The 21,013-nt window shown below is 40.4% G+C and overlaps 2 protein-coding genes across 2 annotated transcripts in view; one reads left to right on the top strand and one right to left on the bottom strand.

Annotated features, from left to right (window-relative positions):
- Positions 1 to 21,013, top strand: part of LOC144889646 (uncharacterized) — a 54,954-nt gene that overhangs the window by 7,912 nt on the left and 26,029 nt on the right. The window contains exon 3 of the mRNA XM_078770675.1: positions 2,479 to 2,911. Coding sequence (XP_078626801.1) covers positions 2,491 to 2,911 — 421 coding nt within the window. The 5' untranslated portion in view covers positions 2,479 to 2,490. The remainder of the gene's footprint in view (positions 1 to 2,478; positions 2,912 to 21,013) is intronic.
- The window catches only part of LOC144888308 (uncharacterized), a 151,483-nt gene that overhangs the window by 115,650 nt on the left and 14,820 nt on the right, over positions 1 to 21,013 (bottom strand). The window lies entirely within an intron of this gene.

Raw genomic sequence — 21,013 nt, 5'->3', positions numbered from 1 at the left:
AACACAGCGAATCGTTAACTTACACTATTCATTTTTACTTAGCCCCAAGACAACGAGCAGGACAGGACGTTCACACTTACACAGGGGATAATGCGGGCAGGTAAGGCTTGAGATGGATTGCTTGAGAGGGAGGCAAGGTCGGGAGGCCGCAGTTCGCAATTCCTCGCGGTTTTGGCGGGGAACCCTCCGTCGTGTCTCCACTGCGGTAGACGTCACGCGCTGGTTCGGCACACCTGCTCCTTTTCTTGGGGTGGGGCCGTCTCCCTCCTTTCAGCGCGTCTCTCCAAAGCTGGTTTCCTTGCCGAGTACCTCTCCTCTTTGGCTTGGAGCGTTTCGCATCTCACCGATCCTTTTGGTGCAGCCTCTTTGCTCCTCTCCCAGGGTCATCTCTCAAGGCCTCCCCTAAAGCAGTCCCTTACAGTCGCTTTTATCACCTCGAGCGAAATCAAGCCGCCGACTCCGAGGGCACGCCTACCGGGTCACTCACTGCGGTGTTGATTGGCTGTTAGGGCTGGTTCACTCCTTCCCTCTTATGACGAGGTGGAGACACGCCTTTCTTCCCCAACCCTACCTCGTGGCCAATGGTGGTTTGAAGAAAACCGGCCAAAATGCGGAAGGCAATTGGAAGGGAGGTTTTGGGGAAATTGGAAGGGCCTACGCTTATTTTGTTTGATACAATGCAAAGTCAATCTAGTGGGAAACACATATTTAGCCTACATGGAATAAGGAAATACACTATTTAAAAGATATATCGTGACCTGCGTGTAAGTTTCATGGAATTAATTAGGACGCCGACTGTGACCATTATTTACATTAACAGGGTGTTACCGTACTTTTGTAACGTTCACATTGTAACGTTTCCACATTCGTTACAATAGTATTGCATGAGATATAAATAACATGAAAATTGCAAATAGCAATGTGACTCGAGATAACTTGTCAGTGTTGATTATTTGACTCACATTTTTGTGTATACAGTGATCCTGATGTACAATACCCATAAAATAAAACAAGAAAGATGATTATACAGATTTAAATACTTTGCATTATACTAACATTTTTGGTCTGTGTGAACACAACAAAATATTATGCAGTATATGTTTGTCATATTTGTGTTTACATGTACTGGAAGATCATGCTCTCACTGGGGTGTCTCATGTCCTGGGTCTTAACACTTGTGAAGTGATCATTTGAAATGGATAAAGATTAGTATGTGAAACTTACAGTTCTGCAACATTACAACAGTGTACATTTAATTTACAATTTCTTTCTTAACATCCACTCAAAGTATGTAATACTTCTCCCCCCCCCATCCCCCCCCCCCCCCCCCCGCCTCTGCATTTCAATAAAAAAAAATGAGGGTATAATATTGAGAGCTTGTAACTATGGTAATATTTTACCAACATAAACTTTTTCATTTGGCCAGAGAAAATTAATATCGCATCATACATTTGGAGCATCATTTGTTAATGGGTTTTCATTAAATCTAAAACATCTGTTCCAGTCAGGACTTTTCCCAATTTCCCTGCCTCGTTTTCTCTCGGTGTTTGTGTTGTTCCCTGCCTCTTTGTTCCCTGCCTCTTTTTCTCTTGGTGTTGGTGTTGTGTGTGGTTTAGTTTGTGGTTTGTGTTTCAGTTTGTGTGGGTGCTTATGGCTCAAACGAGATTAAGCGCATACATGTTAATAATAATAATGATAATAATAATAACAATAATATATTCTTATCATTAATACTCTTAGTATTATTATTATTATTATAAATGCACGTTATTAATTGATGAAGCCCAACAGATAATAACATGTTCACTGAACAATCTGATTAAAAAGCCAGAAAGACATCGTACACTTCACGTACCATTTGTTAATATGCATTTTCATCAACTGCTCGTTATAAATTTCTGAGCACCCCTTGTGCTTGGCGACATGGATATTCTCAATCAGTGACACATTTCTACAAACCCATTAAAGTTTTAAGTTGCCCCCATCGTTGTTGCACGAAAATTTAAATTGAAGTGCATATATACTGCATGCCCCGTGGCCTACAACCCACTTGGCATTAATTCAGCAATCGACCGGGATTCAAAGCCAGGATCCAAAGATCCCAAGCCGGTACCCTAACCGCTAAGCCAACACCAGGATAGCTTCCATGTGCTACTCAGGTCTTTGAATACAGAGATTTTTGACACAAATACATGGAATTAGAGTGGCCGATGCAGCTTACACCCTTATTATGGGCTCATCAGGATAACATACTGGTGCATCATTTATTTGTGACTATGCTTCACAGCTCAAAGGTGAGTGTGGCAGTCTCTTACATATACTGTCAGTCTTCATGTAGAAATCAAGCTGGATACGTTTGCCGTTTCGCTGGATACGGATCAAATAGGATAAGATAATAACTCTCAAATTCCAAACAGAGTAAAGAAAATAACATGAATTACTTTTCTGTGATTAACATAAGCATTGTATCCTTGGCAGGTCATCGGTGATATGGAGAGCTTCTTGGAATGGCTCAAGTCCCAAGGCCTGAGAGCAGAAACAGCCCAAGCAGTGATTGATAAGCTTGGAATTGAGGATCAGAAGGTTATTCGAGCTTGTACTGAGTCTGATGCATTGCGGACCGAGCTCCTTTCTCTCGCCAAAGAGAAATTACAATTTGCAATGTATGCTGACTTCTGTAAATTTATGAATTCATTTTCAAAGCCACAAGATGTCCAGATTGCAGGTTCTTCTCTTTTGGGAAGTATTTTCATCAACTTGGAGAATGTTATTCGGGAACTTTCCAGTTTCTGTGCAAAGATTTTCGGATCCCAAAATGTGCACCGGGACGAAGTTTCTGGTTTCTCTGGAATCGGGTTCAGTGACGTCAGCAGCCTCCGCTCACAGGATGATGGATCAAGACTCATGTCTGGTACGTGACTTTTTCATACGACATCGCATGTCAACAAATCACTTGATGTTCACCATTGTTTGTTTGTTTTTGTAATCTTTTAACTTGTATAATTTCTAAGCTTTCAAACACTTTCAACTTCGAACACTTTCAACTTCTTCTCTGAAACTGCTGATGGGATTGTGACCAAACTTGGCTAAAATTATATTTTGTGTTTTCGAACACGAGTTTGTTCACGGCATTAAAAAAAATCGAGGTTTCAGTGGGTAGAAATAAAATGTAATGAGAGGCACATGTTAAACATTTTTTTAATGTAACCTTGTATATGCAATCAGCATTAAGGGACACATGAAATATGCAACCTTTTTCGTTGCCTTCTGGTTCATGCCCCAGGATGTGGCGTCACAGGTCAAAATGGAAAAGAAACCCTCAAAATTTGATATTGGTTTATTCCTGGTGAAACGTGTTGCCATCTTTCAACTTTTCTGTGGGTGTGAAGTGTGGGGATTTGCGATGGCGTGCCATGCTTTGCTCTTGTGGTTTTAGTACCTCTCTTTAGCCATGGATGGGCTTAACATTATAATAATAATAATAATAATTCATTTATTTTGTATAGCGCTTTTCCAGAAGCCCAAAGGCGCTTTGACAGAGTGGAAAACATAATGCATAACAATACATGAAAACAACAATTGCAAAAAGACAAGAATCAAGAAAACAAACAGCAGCGATATACGGCATATATATAAGACAAGAATCAAAAAGACAAGACAAGAATCAATAGGGAAATATTTAAAGCAAAAGGAGGGAGAAGGAGAAGAGATAGTCAGGGGTTAAATGCTGTGGGTTGAATGTTGAATGCAGCGTTGAACAGGTGGGTCTTTAGTGATGTTTTGAATGTGGTGAGTGAGGAGGAGTCTCTGATGGTGTGAGGTAGTGAGTTCCAGAGGGTGGGAGCAGCGATGGAGAAGGCCCTGTCCCCCCAGGATCTGAATTTGGTCCGGATGGAGGGGGTCAGGAGGTTGGTACCAGCAGAGCGGAGGTTGCGGGTGGGAGTGTGTCTGGAGAGGAGGTCAGCCAGGTAGGATGGGGCCAGGTTATGGAGGGCTTTGTATGTCAAGAGGAGGATTTTGTACTGGATTCTCTGGGGGATGGGGAGCCAGTGAAGCTTGTAAAGGACGGGGGTGATGTGGTCACGGGTCCGGGAATGAGTGAGTAGACGGGCAGCGGAGTTCTGAATGTATTGGAGTTTATTGGTGATTTTTTAGGGTGAACCATAGAGGAGGCTATTGCAGTAGTCCAGACGGGAGGTGATGAAGGCGTGGATGAGGGTTTCTGCAGCCGTGGAGGAGAGGGATGAGCGGAGACGGGCAATGTTTTTCAGGTGAAAGAAGGCTGACTTTGTGATCTGTTTAGTGTATTTGTCGAAGGAAAGGGTTTGGTCAAAGATGACGCCAAGATTCCGGATGTGAGGGGAGGTGGATACTGGGATACCGTCGATGTTGAGGGCAAAGTTATGGGTGGATTTTGTGAGCGTTTTTGGGCCAATGATGATTATTTCAGATTTATCACAGTTAAGCTTGAGGAAGTTGATTTGAAGCCAGGATTTTATTTCAGTGATGCAGTTTGTCAGGATAGAGTGGGTGTCGGTGGAGACGGACTTGGTGGAGATGAAAAGCTGGATGTCATCGGCGAAGCAGTGGAATTGGAGACCATGACGGCGGATTAAGTGACCGAGCGGGGACAGGTAAAGGATGAAGAGGAGGGGGCCAAGAACTGAACCTTGGGGGACACCTTGGGGGAGGGGAGCAGTGGGGGATTTGCAGTTATTGATGGAGATGAACTGGCATCTGTCAGAGAGGTATGATTTAATCCAAGAGAGGGCAGTGCCGGTGACGTTAAAGGTGGATTCAAGTCGGGTGAGGAGGATAGTGTGATCGATGGTGTCAAAGGCAGCGCTGAGGTCGAGGAGGACGAGAATGTTGAGGTTGCCAGCGTCAGAGGAGAGGAGAAGGTCGTTGGTGATTTTGAGGAGAGCAGTTTCAGTACTGTGGTTGGAGCGGAATCCGGATTGGAATGTTTCATACAAGTTATTGGCAGAGAGATGATGTTTGAGTTGAGTGGCTACAGCGCGTTCCAAAACTTTTGACAGAAAGGGTAGGTTGGAGATGGGTCTGAAGTTGTTTAGGGTGTCAGGGTTTAGACCAGGTTTTTTTAGAATGGGGGTAACAGCAGCAATTTTGAGGGAAGGTGGGACGATGCCTGTAGACAGGGAGGAGTTTATTGTTGCAATGATAAGTGGAGAGAGAGCAGGGAGGGAGGCTTTGACAAAGCTGGAGGGGATGGGGTCAAGAGTGCAGGTGGCAGTTTTCATTCCTATGAGGAGTTCAGAGAGGTCAGTAGGAGAGATTGGGGAGAACCGAGACAGGGGATGGCAGGACAAGGGGGGGCAGGTGGTTGGAGGGGGAGCGGGTGCGGCGGTGGTCAAGCTGTTGTAGATGTTGTCAATTTTGCGTTGGAAGAAAGAGAGGAAGGAGATGCAGTTGTCTACTGTGAATGACTGGGTGGTGGTGTTCAGGGGGCGGAGGAGTTTGTTTATTGTCGAGAAGAGTGCTTTTGGGTTTCCGGAGCCAGAGTGGATAATTTGAGAGTAGTAGGCAGAGCGGGCGCGGGAGAGGGCATCTTTGTAGTGTTGTATGTGGTCCTTGTAGGCTTGGGAGTGAACTGTGAGACCCGTTTTTTTGCGGAGTCTTTCAAGTTGGCGAGCACGAGTTTTCATCAGGTGGAGTTCAGGGGTAAACCAGGGAGCAGTCCGGATGGAGGGGGTCAGGAGGTTATTGTTGTTGTTGTATAGCCTTGGATAGTTCTCTTGAACAGGACCGCTGCACGGAGACAGCCAATCGATCTCCCAGAAATGACCCAGGGATCCCCCACATGCAATATGATGTACCCCACCTTCTCTTATCCTTGTTTAAACAGTGAATTCATCATTTAAATCTTTATATCTTGGAAAATTTGGTTGAACAATTTGAATGTTAAAAAAAAACTTTCGTTTGAAAACAAATTCCAACCCATTGGTCAATAAAACAAACAAAATGTGGAAATTTTGGTTGTTTTTTTACAACTTGGTCATTTTTCAAAAGAAAATAATTGTTGAATTCTGAAATGTTTATTTAAACCTAAATCAAGGTTTGAATTGTGATTAACTAATTTTCAGTAACAGCAGTTTGGACATCGACCATCTAGGTGCAGTAGAGGGTAAAAGCTCTTATCTTTCTTATCCACCATCTGTTATCTTCTCTTGTCCACCATCTGTTATATTCTCTTGTCCACCATCTCTTATCTTCTCTTATCCACCATCTCTTATATTCTATTATCCACCATCTGTTATCTTTTCTCATACTAGGGCATGCCCGTACTATATCTATATCTAAAATTATATCCCCCCCCTCTATTTACATGAAATGGTTTGGTCCAAAGCGAACGGCTTGCGAGTGGTGACAATCCCCCCCCTCTATTTACATGCAATGGTTTGGTCCAAAGCGAACGGCTTCCGGAGTTTGGTAAAGAAATCGCCATCGCGTGCACAAACGCGCAGGAAAGCGAATGAATCGCAAATTCGTTTTTATTAGTTGTAAAACATAGTTTAACGCCAACATAGTTTGCAAACGTGAAATAAATGAATACGCTCTCAAATGTGCCATCCGAGGCAGAGTGTGCCCGCCACGTTCGGCACACGCGATCGTTCGCTGCTCTCTGATTGGTTGAATCGTTTTTTGGACATAGCTCGGTAAGTAATTGTCCGATTAATATGAAACCTTGAAAAGGCACATCCTCGGGTCCCCAGCAATATACCTGGCAAGTTAAAAGTATATCGGACCCGTGGTTGTCGAGAAACAGCGGTCACAGACAGACAAACGTACAAACGTACAGACAGAGATTACTGGAATTATAGATAGATACCATCTTTTATCTTTTCTTATCCACCATCTGTTGTCTTCTCTTATCCACCATCTATTATCTTCTCTTATCCACCATCTATATATATAAAACACAGTGTGTGTGTGTGTGTGTGTGTGTGTGTGTGTGTGTGTGTGTGTGTGTGTGTGTGTGTGTGTGTGTGTGTGTGTGTGTGTGTGTGTGTGTGTGTGTGTAAGTAATGTTACCGATAGACTCCTAAACGGAGAGGCTTACGTGCTTGATATTTGGCATAGACATGGCCATTGAGCCTGGGACGAACATGGCCGAACTCAAAATATTTTTGCGATCCATATTTTTTATTCATATTGACCTCAGCGCATTTCAGCACACGGAATCAACGGAATCAGAGCAGGTGGGCGCTGATTCGCTCAGAGCGATCACGTGATGACGCTATGACCGCTATGACGCTATGACGCGATGAAAAAAAAAATCACTATGAAACGCTATGACACTATGAACGATATGACGCTATGAACGCTATGACGCTTTGAAAAAAAAAAATCGCTATTACGCTATGAAACGCTATGACGCTATGACGCTATGAAAAAAAAATCGCTCGCTTTGCCAAGGGGCTCGCTCCCCCCCTGTTCCCCTCCCATCCCCCGCCCGGCAATGCCGGGTACTTCTGCTAGTCTCTTATATTCTCTTATCTACCATCTATTATGTTCTCTTGTTCACCATCTCTTATGTTCTCTTATCCACCATCTCTTGTCTTCTCTTATCCACCATCTCTTGTCTTTCTTATCCACCATCTATTATGTTCTCTTGTTCACCATCTCTTATCTTCTCTTATCCATGGATGGGCTTAACTCTTATCTTCTCTTATCCACCATCTCTTGTCTTCTCTTATCCACCATCTCTTATCTTCTCTTATCCACCATCTATTATCTTCTCTTATCCACCATCTCTTATCTTCTCTTATCCACCATCTCTTATCTTCTCTTATCCACCATCTCTTATCTTCTCTTATCCACCATCTATTATCTTCTCTTATCCACCATCTCTTATCTTCTCTTATCCACCATCTATTATCTTCTCTTATCCACCATCTATTATCTTCTCTTACCCACCATCTCTTATCTTCTCTTATCCACCATCTCTTGTCTTCTCTTATCCACCATCTCTTGTCTTCTCTAATCCACCATCTCTTATCTTCTCTTATCCACCATCTCTTATCTTCTCTTATCCACCATCTCTCATCTTCTCTTATCCACCATCTCTTATCTTCTCTTATCCACCATCTCTTATCTTCTCTTATCCACCATCTCTTGTCTTCTCTTATCCACCATCTTTTATCTTCTCTTATCCACCATCTCTTTTCTTCTCTTATCCACCATCTCTTTTCTTCTCTTATCCACCATCTCTTATCTTCTCTTATCCACCATCTCTTCTCTTCTCTTATCCACCCTCTCTTGTCTTCTCTTATCCACCATCTATAATTATCTTCTCTTATCCACCATCTCTTATATTCTCTTATCCACCATCTCTTATATTCTCTTATCGACCATCTCTTATCTTCTCTTATCCACCATCTCTTATCTTCTCTTATCCACCATCTCTTATCTTCCCTTATCCAACATCTGTTATCTTCTCTTATCCACCATCTATGATCTTCTCTTATCCACCATCTCTTATCATCTCTTATCCACCATCTCTTATCTTCTCTTATCCACCATCTCTTATCTTCTCTTATCCACCATCTCTTATCTTCTCTTATCCACCATCTCTTATATTCTCTTATCCACCATCTATTATCTTCTCTTATCCACCATCTATTATCTTCTCTTATCCACCATCTATTATCTTCTCTTTTCCACCATCTCTTATCTTCTCTTATCCATAATCTTTTATCTTCTCTAATCCACCATCTGTTATCTTCTCTTATCCACCATCTATTATCTTCTCTTATCCACCATCTCTTTTATTCTCTTATCCACCATCTTTTATCTTCTCTTATCCACCATCTATTATCTTCTCTTATCCACCATCTGTTATCTTCTCTTATCCACCATCTATTATCTTCTCTTATCCACCATCTCTTGTATTCTCTTATCTACCATCTCTTGTATTCTCTTATCCACCATCTCTTTTTTCTCTTATCCACCAACTCTTATGATCTCTGATCCACCATCTCTTATCTTCTCTTATTCACCATCTCTTATATTCTCTTATCCACCATCTCTTATCTTCTCTTATCCACCATCTCTTATCTTCTCTTATCCACCATCTCTTATCTTCTCTTATCCACCATCTCTTATATTCTCTTATCCACCATCTCTTATATTCTCTTATCCACCATCTCTTATCTTCTCTTATCCACCATCTCTTATATTCTCTTATCCACCATCTCTTATATTCTCTTATCCACCATCTCTTATATTCTCTTATCCACCATCTCTTATATTCTCTTATCCACCATCTCTTATATTCTCTTATCCACCATCTCTTATATTCTCTTATCCACCATCTCTTATCTTCTCTTATCCACCATCTCTTATATTCTCTTATCCACCATCTCTTATATTCTCTTATCCACCATCTCTTATATTCTCTTATCCACCATCTCTTATCTTCTCTTATCCACCATCTCTTATATTCTCTTATCCACCATCTCTTATATTCTCTTATCCACCATCTCTTATATTCTCTTATCCACCAACTCTTATGATCTCTGATCCACCATCTCTTATCTTCTCTTATTCACCATCTCTTATATTCTCTTATCCACCATCTCTTATCTTCTCTTATCCACCATCTCTTATCTTCTCTTATCCACCATCTCTTATCTTCTCTTATCCACCATCTCTTATATTCTCTTATCCACCATCTCTTATATTCTCTTATCCACCATCTCTTATATTCTCTTATCCACCATCTCTTATCTTCTCTTATCCACCATCTCTTATCTTCTCTTTTCCACCATCTCTTATCTTCTCTTATGCACAATCTCTTATCTTCTCTTATCCACCATCTCTTATCTTCTCTTATCCACCATCTCTTATCTTCTCTTATCCACTATGTCTTATCTTCTCTTATCCACCATCTCTTGTCTTCTCTTATCCACCATCTCTTATATTCTCTTATCCACCATCTCTTATCTTCTCTTATGCACCATCTATATATATAAAACTGTGTGTGTGTGTGTGTGTGTGTGTGTGTGTGTGTGTGTGTGTGTGTGTGTGTGTGTGTGTGTGTGTGTGTGTGTGTGTGTGTGTGTGTGTGTAATGTTACCGATAGACTCCTAAACGGAGAGGCTTACGTGCTTGATATTTGGCAGAGACATGGCCATTGAGCCTGGGACGAACATGGCCGAACTCAAAATATTTTTGCGATCCATATTTTTTATTCATATTTACCTCAGCGCATTTCAGCACACGGAATCAACGGAATCAGAGCAGGTGGGCGCTGATTCGCTCAGAGCGATCACGTGATGACGCTATGACCGCTATGACGCTATGACACTATGAAAAAAAAAATCACTATGAAACGCTATGACACTATGAACGATATGACGCTATGAACGCTATGACGCTTTGAAAAAAAAAATCGCTATTACGCTATGAAACGCTATGACGCTATGATGCTATGACGCTATGAAAAAAAAATCGCTCGCTTTGCCAAGGGGCTCGCTCCCCCCCCTGTTCCCCTCCCATCCCCCGCCCGGCAATGCCGGGTACTTCTGCTAGTCTCTTATATTCTCTTATCCACCATCTTTTATCTTTCTTATCCACCATCTATTATGTTCTCTTGTTCACCATCTCTTATCTTCTCTTATCCACCATCTCTTGTCTTCTCTTATCCACCATCTCTTGTCTTTCTTATCCACCATCTATTATGTTCTCTTGTTCACCATCTCTTATCTTCTCTTATCCATGGATGGGCTTAACTCTTATCTTCTCTTATCCACCATCTCTTGTCTTCTCTTATCCACCATCTCTTATCTTCTCTTATCCACCATCTATTATCTTCTCTTATCCACCATCTCTTATCTTCTCTTATCCACCATCTCTTATCTTCTCTTATCCACCATCTATTATCTTCTCTTATCCACCATCTGTTATCTTCTCTTATCCACCATCTATTATCTTCTCTTATCCACCATCTCTTATCTTCTCTTATCCACCATCTATTATCTTCTCTTAGCCACCATCTATTATCTTCTCTTATCCACCATCTCTTATCTTCTCTTATCCACCATATATTATCTTCTCTTATCCACCATCTCTTGTCTTCTCTTATCCACCATCTCTTGTCTTCTCTAATCCACCATCTCTTATCTTCTCTTATCCACCATCTCTTATCTTCTCTTATCCACCATCTCTTATCTTCTCTTATCCAACATCTCTTGTCTTCTCTTATCCACCATCTCTCATCTTCTCTTATCCACCATCTCTAATCTTCTCTTATCCACCATCTCTTATCTTCTCTTATCCACCATCTCTTGTCTTCTCTTATCCACCATCTTTTATCTTCTCTTATCCACCATCTCTTTTCTTCTCTTATCCACCATCTCTTATCTTCTCTTATCCACCATCTCTTCTCTTCTCTTATCCACCCTCTCTTGTCTTCTCTTATCCACCATCTATAATTATCTTCTCTTATCCACCATCTATTATCTTCTCTTATCCACCATCTATTATCTTCTCTTATCCACCATCTCTTATCTTCTCTTATCCACCATATATTATCTTCTCTTATCCACCATCTCTTGTCTTCTCTTATCCACCATCTCTTGTCTTCTCTAATCCACCATCTCTTATCTTCTCTTATCCACCATCTCTTATCTTCTCTTATCCACCATCTCTTATCTTCTCTTATCCAACATCTCTTGTCTTCTCTTATCCACCATCTCTCATCTTCTCTTATCCACCATCTCTTATCTTCTCTTATCCACCATCTCTTATCTTCTCTTATCCACCATCTCTTGTCTTCTCTTATCCACCATCTCTTATCTTCTCTTATCCACCATCTCTTATCTTCTCTTATGCACCATCTCTTATCTTCTCTTATCCACCATCTCTTATCTTCTCTTATCCACCATCTCTTATCTTCTCTTATCCACCATCTCTTATCTTCTCTTATCCACCATCTCTTATCTTCTCTTATCCACCATCTCTTATCTTCTCTTATCCACCATCTCTTATATTCTCTTATCCACCATCTCTTATCTTCTCTTATCCACCATCTCTTATCTTCTCTTATCCACCATCTCTTATATTCTCTTATCCACCATCTCTTATCTTCTCTTATCCACCATCTCTTATCTTCTCTTATCCACCATCTCTTATCTTCTCTTATGCACCATCTCTTATCTTCTCTTATCCACCATCTCTTATCTTCTCTTATCCACCATCTCTTATCTTCTCTTATCCACTATCTCTTATCTTCTCTTATCCACCATCTCTTATCTTCTCTTATCCACCATCTCTTGTCTTCTCTTATCCACCATCTCTTATCTTCTCTTATCCACCATCTCTTGTCTTCTCTTATCCACCATCTCTTATATTCTCTTATCCACCATCTCTTATCTTCTCTTATCCACCATCTCTTATCTTTTCTTATCCACCATCTCTTATCCACCATCTCTCATCTTCTCTTATCCACCATCTATTATCTTCTCTTATCCACCATCTCTTGTCTTCTCTTATCCACCATCTCTTATATTCTCTTATCCAATATCTCTTATCCTCTTATCCACCATCTCTTATCTTCTCTTATCCACCATCTCTTATCTTCTCTTATCCACCATCTCTTATCTTCTCTTGTCCACCATCTCTTATCTTTTCTTATCCACCATCTCTTATCTTTTCTTATCCACTATCTCTTATCCACCATCTCTTATCTTCTCTTATCCACCATCTATTATCTTCTCTTATCCACCATCTATTATCTTCTCTTATCCACCATCTATTATCTTCTCTTATCCACCATCTCTTATCTTCTCTTATCCACCATCTATTATCTTCTCTTATCCACCATCTCTTATCTTCTCTTATCCACCATCTATTATCTTCTCTTATCCACCATCTCTTATCTTCTCTTATCCACCATCTCTTATCTTTTCTGATCCACCATCTCTTATCTTCTCTTATCCACCATCTCTTGTCTTCTCTTATCCACCATCTATTATCTTCTCTTATCCACCATCTATTATCTTCTCTCATCCACCATCTCTTATCTTCTCTTATCCACCATCTCTTATTTTCTCTTATCCACAATCTCTTGTCTTCTCTTATCCACCATCTCTTGTCTTCTCTTATCCACCATCTCTTATCTTATATTATCCACCATCTGTTATCTTCTCTCATCCACCATCTTTTATCTTCTCTTATCCACCATCTATCTATATAAAACACTGTGTGTGTGTGTGTGTGTGTGTGTGTGTGTGTGTGTGTGTGTGTGTGTGTGTGTGTGTGTGTGTGTGTGTGTGTGTGTGTGTGTGTGTGTGTGTGTGTGTGTGTGTGTGTGTGTGATGTTACCGATAGACTCCTAAACGGAGAGGCTTACGTGCTTGATATTTGGCATAGACATGGCCATTGAGCCTGGGACGAACATGGCCGAACTCAAAATATTTGATGATCCATATTTTTTATTCATATTTACCTCAGCGCATTTCAGCACACGGAATCAATGGAATCAGAGCAGGTGGGCGCTGATTCGCTCAGAGCGATCACGTGATGACGCTATGACCGCTATGACGCTATGAAAAAAAAAATCACTATGAAATGCTATGACACTATGAACGATATGACGCTATGAATGCTATGACACTTTGAAAAAAAAAATCGCTATTACGCTATGAAACGCTACGACGCTATGACGCTATGACGCTATGAAAAAAAAATCGCTCGCTTTGCCAAGGGGCTCGCCCCCCCCCCCCCCCCGTTCCCCTCCCATCCCCCGCCTGGCAATGCCGGGTACTTCTGCTAGTCTCTTATATTCTCTTATCCACCATCTCTTATCTTTCTTATCCACCATCTATTATGTTCTCTTGTTCACCATCTCTTATCTTCTCTTATCCACCATCTCTTATCTTCTCTTATCCACCATCTCTTGTCTTCTCTTATCCACCATCTCTTATCTTCTCTTATCCACCATCTATTATCTTCTCTTATCCACCATCTCTTATCTTCTCTTATCCACCATCTCTTATCTTCTCTTATCCACCATCTATTATCTTCTCTTATCCACCATCTCTTATCTTCTCTTATCCACCATCTATTATCTTCTCTTATCCACCATCTATTATCTTCTCTTATCCACCATCTCTTATCTTCTCTTATCCACCATCTATTATCTTCTCTTATCCACCATCTCTTGTCTTCTCTTATCCACCATCTCTTATCTTCTCTTATCCACCATCTATTATCTTCTCTTATCCACCATCTCTTATCTTCTCTTATCCACCATCTATTATCTTCTCTTATCCACCATCTATTATCTTCTCTTATCCACCATCTCTTATCTTCTCTTATCCACCATCTCTTATCTTCTCTTATCCACCATCTCTTATCTTCTCTTATCCACCATCTCTTGTCTTCTCTTATCCACCATCTCTCATCTTCTCTTATCCACCATCTCTTATCTTCTCTTATCCACCATCTCTTATCTTCTCTTATCCACCATCTCTTGTCTTCTCTTATCCACCATCTTTTTTCTTCTCTTATCCACCATCTCTTATCTTCTCTTATCCACCATCTATTATCTTCTCTTATCCACCATCTGTTATCTTCTCTTATCCACCATCTATTATCTTCTCTTATCCACCATCTCTTGTATTCTCTTATCTACCATCTCTTGTATTCTCTTATCCACCATCTCTTATATTCCCTTATCCACCAACTCTTGTCTTCTCTTATCCACCATCTCTTATCTTCTCTCATCCACCATCTCTTATCTTCTCTCATCCACCATCTCTTATCTTCTCTTATCCACCGTCTCTTATTTTCTCTGATCCACCATCTCTTGTCTTCTCTTATCCACCATCTCTTGTCTTCTCTTATCCACCATCTCTTATCTTCTATTATCCACCATCTGTTATCTTCTCTCATCCACCATCTTTTATCTTCTCTTATCCACCATCTATATATATAAAACTGTGTGTGTGTGTGTGTGTGTGTGTGTGTGTGTGTGTGTGTGTGTGTGTGTGTGTGTGTGTGTGTGTGTAATGTTACCGATAGACTCCTAAACGGAGAGGCTTACGTGCTTGATATTTGGCATAGACATGGCCATTGAGCCTGGGACGAACATGGCCGAACTCAAAATATTTGACGATCCATATTTTTTATTCATATTTACCTCAGCGCATTTCAGCACACGGAATCAACGGAATCAGAGCAGGTGGGCGCTGATTCGCTCAGAGCGATCACGTGATGACGCTATGACCGCTATGACGCTATGAAAAAAAAAATCACTATGAAACGCTATGACACTATGAACGATATGACGCTATGAACGCTATGACGCTTTGAAAAAAAAAATCGCTATTACGCTATGAAACGCTATGAAACGCTATGAAACGCTATGAAACGCTATGACGCTATGACGCTATGAAAAAAAAATCGCTCGCTTTGCCAAGGGGCTCGCTCCCCCCCCCCCACCCCCCGTTCCCCTCCCATCTCCCGCCCGGCAATGCCGGGTACTTCTGCTAGTCTCTTATATTCTCTTATCCACCATCTCTTATCTTTCTTATCCACCATCTATTATGTTCTCTTGTTCACCATCTCTTATCTTCTCTTATCCACCATCTCTTGTCTTCTCTTATCCACCATCTCTTATCTTCTCTTATCCACCATCTATTATCTTCTCTTATCCACCATCTCTTATCTTCTCTTATCCACCATCTCTTATCTTCTCTTATCCACCATCTCTTATCTTCTCTTATCCACCATCTATTATCTTCTCTTATCCACCATCTCTTATCTTCTCTTATCCACCATCTATTATCTTCTCTTATCCACCATCTATATCTTCTCTTATCCACCATCTATTATCTTCTCTTATCCACCATCTATTATCTTCTCTTATCCACCATCTATTATCTTCTCTTATCCACCATCTCTTGTCTTCTCTTATCCACCATCTCTTGTCTTCTCTAATCGACCATCTCTTATCTTCTCTTATCCACCATCTCTTATCTTCTCTCATCCACCATCTCTTATCTTCTCTTATCCACCATCTATTGTCTTCTCTTATCCACCATCTCTCATCTTCTCTTATCCACCATCTCTTATCTTCTCTTATCCACCATCTCTTATCTTCTCTTATCCACCATCTCTTATCTTCTCTTATCCACCATCTCTTATCTTCTCTTATCCACCATCATTTGTCTTCTCTTATCCACCATCTTTTATCTTCTCTTATCCACCATCTCTTTTCTTCTCTTATCCACCATCTCTTATCTTCTCTTATCCACCATCTCTTGTCTTCTCTTATCCACCCTCTCTTGTCTTCTCTTATCCACCATCTATAATTATCTTCTCTTATCCACCATCTCTTATATTCTCTTATCCACCATCTCTTATCTTCTCTTATCCACTATCTCTTATCTTCTCTTATCCACCATCTGTTATCTTCTCTTATCCACCATCTGTTATCTTCTCTTATCCACCATCTTTTATCTTCTCTTATCCACCATCTATTATCTTCTCTTATCCACCATCTCATGTATTCTCTTATCCACCATCTCTTGTATTCTCTTATCCACCATATTTTATCTTCTCTTATCCACCATCTAGTATCTTCTCTTATCCACCATTTATTATCTTCTCTTTTCCACCATCTCTTATCTTCTCTTATCCATAATCTTTTATCTTCTCTAATCCACCATCTATTATCTTCTCTTATCCACCATCTGTTATCTTCTCTTATCCACCATCTCTTATCTTCTCTTATCCACCATCTGTTATCTTCTCTTATCCACCATCTATTATCTTCTCTTATCCACCATCTATTATCTTCTCTTATCCACCATCTGTTATCTTCTCTTATCCACCATCTATTATCTTCTCTTATCCACCTTGTCTTATCTTCTCTTATCCACCATCTATTATTTTCTCTTATCCACCATCTCTTATCTTCTCTTATCCACCATCTCTTATCTTCTCTTATCCACCATCTCTTATCTTCTCTTATCCACCATCTCTCATCTTCTCTTATCCACCATCTCTAATCTTCTCTTATCCACCATCTCTTATCTTCTCTTATCCACCATCTCTTGTCTTCTCTTATCCACCATCTTTTATCTTCTCTTATCCACCATCTCTTTTCTTCTCTTATCCACCATCTCTTATCTTCTCTTATCCACCATCTCTTCTCTTCTCTTATCCACCCTCTCTTGTCTTCTCTTATCCACCATCTATAATTATCTTCTCTTATCCACCATCTATTATCTTCTCTTATCCACCATCTATTATCTTCTCTTATCCACCATCTCTTATCTTCTCTTATCCACCATATATTATCTTCTCTTATCCACCATCTCTTGTCTTCTCTTATCCACCATCTCTTGTCTTCTCTAATCCACCATCTCTTATCTTCTCTTATCCACCATCTCTTATCTTCTCTTATCCACCATCTCTTATCTTCTCTTATCCAACATCTCTTGTCTTCTCTTATCCACCATCTCTCATCTTCTCTTATCCACCATCTCTTATCTTCTCTTATCCACCATCTCTTATCTTCTCTTATCCACCATCTCTTGTCTTCTCTTATCCACCATCTCTTATCTTCTCTTATCCACCATCTCTTATCTTCTCTTATGCACCATCTCTTATCTTCTCTTATCCACCATCTCTTATCTTCTCTTATCCACCATCTCTTATCTTCTCTTATCCACCATCTCTTATCTTCTCTTATCCACCATCTCTTATCTTCTCTTATCCACCATCTCTTATCTTCTCTTATCCACCATCTCTTATATTCTCTTATCCACCATCTCTTATCTTCTCTTATCCACCATCTCTTATCTTCTCTTATCCACCATCTCTTATATTCTCTTATCCACCATCTCTTATCTTCTCTTATCCACCATCTCTTATCTTCTCTTATCCACCATCTCTTATCTTCTCTTATGCACCATCTCTTATCTTCTCTTATCCACCATCTCTTATCTTCTCTTATCCACCATCTCTTATCTTCTCTTATCCACTATCTCTTATCTTCTCTTATCCACTATCTCTTATCTTCTCTTATCCACCATCTCTTATCTTCTCTTATCCACCATCTCTTGTCTTCTCTTATCCACCATCTCTTATCTTCTCTTATCCACCATCTCTTGTCTTCTCTTATCCACCATCTCTTATATTCTCTTATCCACCATCTCTTATCTTCTCTTATCCACCATCTCTTATCTTTTCTTATCCACCATCTCTTATCCACCATCTCTCATCTTCTCTTATCCACCATCTATTATCTTCTCTTATCCACCATCTCTTGTCTTCTCTTATCCACCATCTCTTATATTCTCTTATCCAATATCTCTTATCCTCTTATCCACCATCTCTTATCTTCTCTTATCCACCATCTCTTATCTTCTCTTATCCACCATCTCTTATCTTCTCTTGTCCACCATCTCTTATCTTTTCTTATCCACCATCTCTTATCTTTTCTTATCCACTATCTCTTATCCACCATCTCTTATCTTCTCTTATCCACCATCTATTATCTTCTCTTATCCACCATCTATTATCTTCTCTTATCCACCATCTATTATCTTCTCTTATCCACCATCTCTTATCTTCTCTTATCCACCATCTATTATCTTCTCTTATCCACCATCTCTTATCTTCTCTTATCCACCATCTATTATCTTCTCTTATCCACCATCTCTTATCTTCTCTTATCCACCATCTCTTATCTTTTCTGATCCACCATCTCTTATCTTCTCTTATCCACCATCTCTTGTCTTCTCTTATCCACCATCTATTATCTTCTCTTATCCACCATCTATTATCTTCTCTCATCCACCATCTCTTATCTTCTCTTATCCACCATCTCTTATTTTCTCTTATCCACAATCTCTTGTCTTCTCTTATCCACCATCTCTTGTCTTCTCTTATCCACCATCTCTTATCTTATATTATCCACCATCTGTTATCTTCTCTCATCCACCATCTTTTATCTTCTCTTATCCACCATCTATCTATATAAAACACTGTGTGTGTGTGTGTGTGTGTGTGTGTGTGTGTGTGTGTGTGTGTGTGTGTGTGTGTGTGTGTGTGTGTGTGTGTGTGTGTGTGTGTGTGTGTGTGTGTGTGTGTGTGTGTGTGTGTGTGTGTGTGATGTTACCGATAGACTCCTAAACGGAGAGGCTTACGTGCTTGATATTTGGCATAGACATGGCCATTGAGCCTGGGACGAACATGGCCGAACTCAAAATATTTGATGATCCATATTTTTTATTCATATTTACCTCAGCGCATTTCAGCACACGGAATCAATGGAATCAGAGCAGGTGGGCGCTGATTCGCTCAGAGCGATCACGTGATGACGCTATGACCGCTATGACGCTATGAAAAAAAAAATCACTATGAAATGCTATGACACTATGAACGATATGACGCTATGAATGCTATGACACTTTGAAAAAAAAAATCGCTATTACGCTATGAAACGCTACGACGCTATGACGCTCTGACGCTATGAAAAAAAAATCGCTCGCTTTGCCAAGGGGCTCGCCCCCCCCCCCCGTTCCCCTCCCATCCCCCGCCTGGCAATGCCGGGTACTTCTGCTAGTCTCTTATATTCTCTTATCCACCATCTCTTATCTTTCTTATCCACCATCTATTATGTTCTCTTGTTCACCATCTCTTATCTTCTCTTATCCACCATCTCTTATCTTCTCTTATCCACCATCTCTTGTCTTCTCTTATCCACCATCTCTTATCTTCTCTTATCCACCATCTATTATCTTCTCTTATCCACCATCTCTTATCTTCTCTTATCCACCATCTCTTATCTTCTCTTATCCACCATCTATTATCTTCTCTTATCCACCATCTCTTATCTTCTCTTATCCACCATCTATTATCTTCTCTTATCCACCATCTATTATCTTCTCTTATCCACCATCTCTTATCTTCTCTTATCCACCATCTATTATCTTCTCTTATCCACCATCTCTTGTCTTCTCTTATCCACCATCTCTTATCTTCTCTTATCCACCATCTATTATCTTCTCTTATCCACCATCTCTTATCTTCTCTTATCCACCATCTATTATCTTCTCTTATCCACCATCTATTATCTTCTCTTATCCACCATCTCTTATCTTCTCTTATCCACCATCTCTTATCTTCTCTTATCCACCATCTCTTATCTTCTCTTATCCACCATCTCTTGTCTTCTCTTATCCACCATCTCTCATCTTCTCTTATCCACCATCTCTTATCTTCTCTTATCCACCATCTCTTATCTTCTCTTATCCACCATCTCTTGTCTTCTCTTATCCACCATCTTTTTTCTTCTCTTATCCACCATCTCTTATCTTCTCTTATCCACCATCTATTATCTTCTCTTATCCACCATCTGTTATCTTCTCTTATCCACCATCTATTATCTTCTCTTATCCACCATCTCTTGTATTCTCTTATCTACCATCTCTTGTATTCTCTTATCCACCATCTCTTATATTCCCTTATCCACCAACTCTTGTCTTCTCTTATCCACCATCTCTTATCTTCTCTCATCCACCATCTCTTATCTTCTCTCATCCACCATCTCTTATCTTCTCTTATCCACCGTCTCTTATTTTCTCTGATCCACCATCTCTTGTCTTCTCTTATCCACCATCTCTTGTCTTCTCTTATCCACCATCTCTTATCTTCTATTATCCACCATCTGTTATCTTCTCTCATCCACCATCTTTTATCTTCTCTTATCCACCATCTATATATATAAAACAGTGTGTGTGTGTGTGTGTGTGTGTGTGTGTGTGTGTGTGTGTGTGTGTGTGTGTGTGTGTGTGTGTGTGTGTGTGTGTGTGTGTGTGTGTGTGTGTGTGTGTGTGTGTGTGTGTGTGTGATGTTACCGATAGACTCCTAAACGGAGAGGCTTACGTGCTTGATATTTGGCATAGACATGGCCATTGAGCCTGGGACGAACATGGCCGAACTCAAAATATTTGACGATCCATATTTTTTATTC

This window comes from Myxine glutinosa, chromosome 1 (genome assembly GCF_964187855.1).
Source record: "Myxine glutinosa chromosome 1, kmMyxGlut1.1, whole genome shotgun sequence".
NCBI classification, from domain to species: Eukaryota; Metazoa; Chordata; class Myxini; order Myxiniformes; family Myxinidae; genus Myxine; species Myxine glutinosa.
Note: the sequence above shows the minus strand (reverse complement) of the source record. Positions and strands in the feature narration are given on the sequence as shown.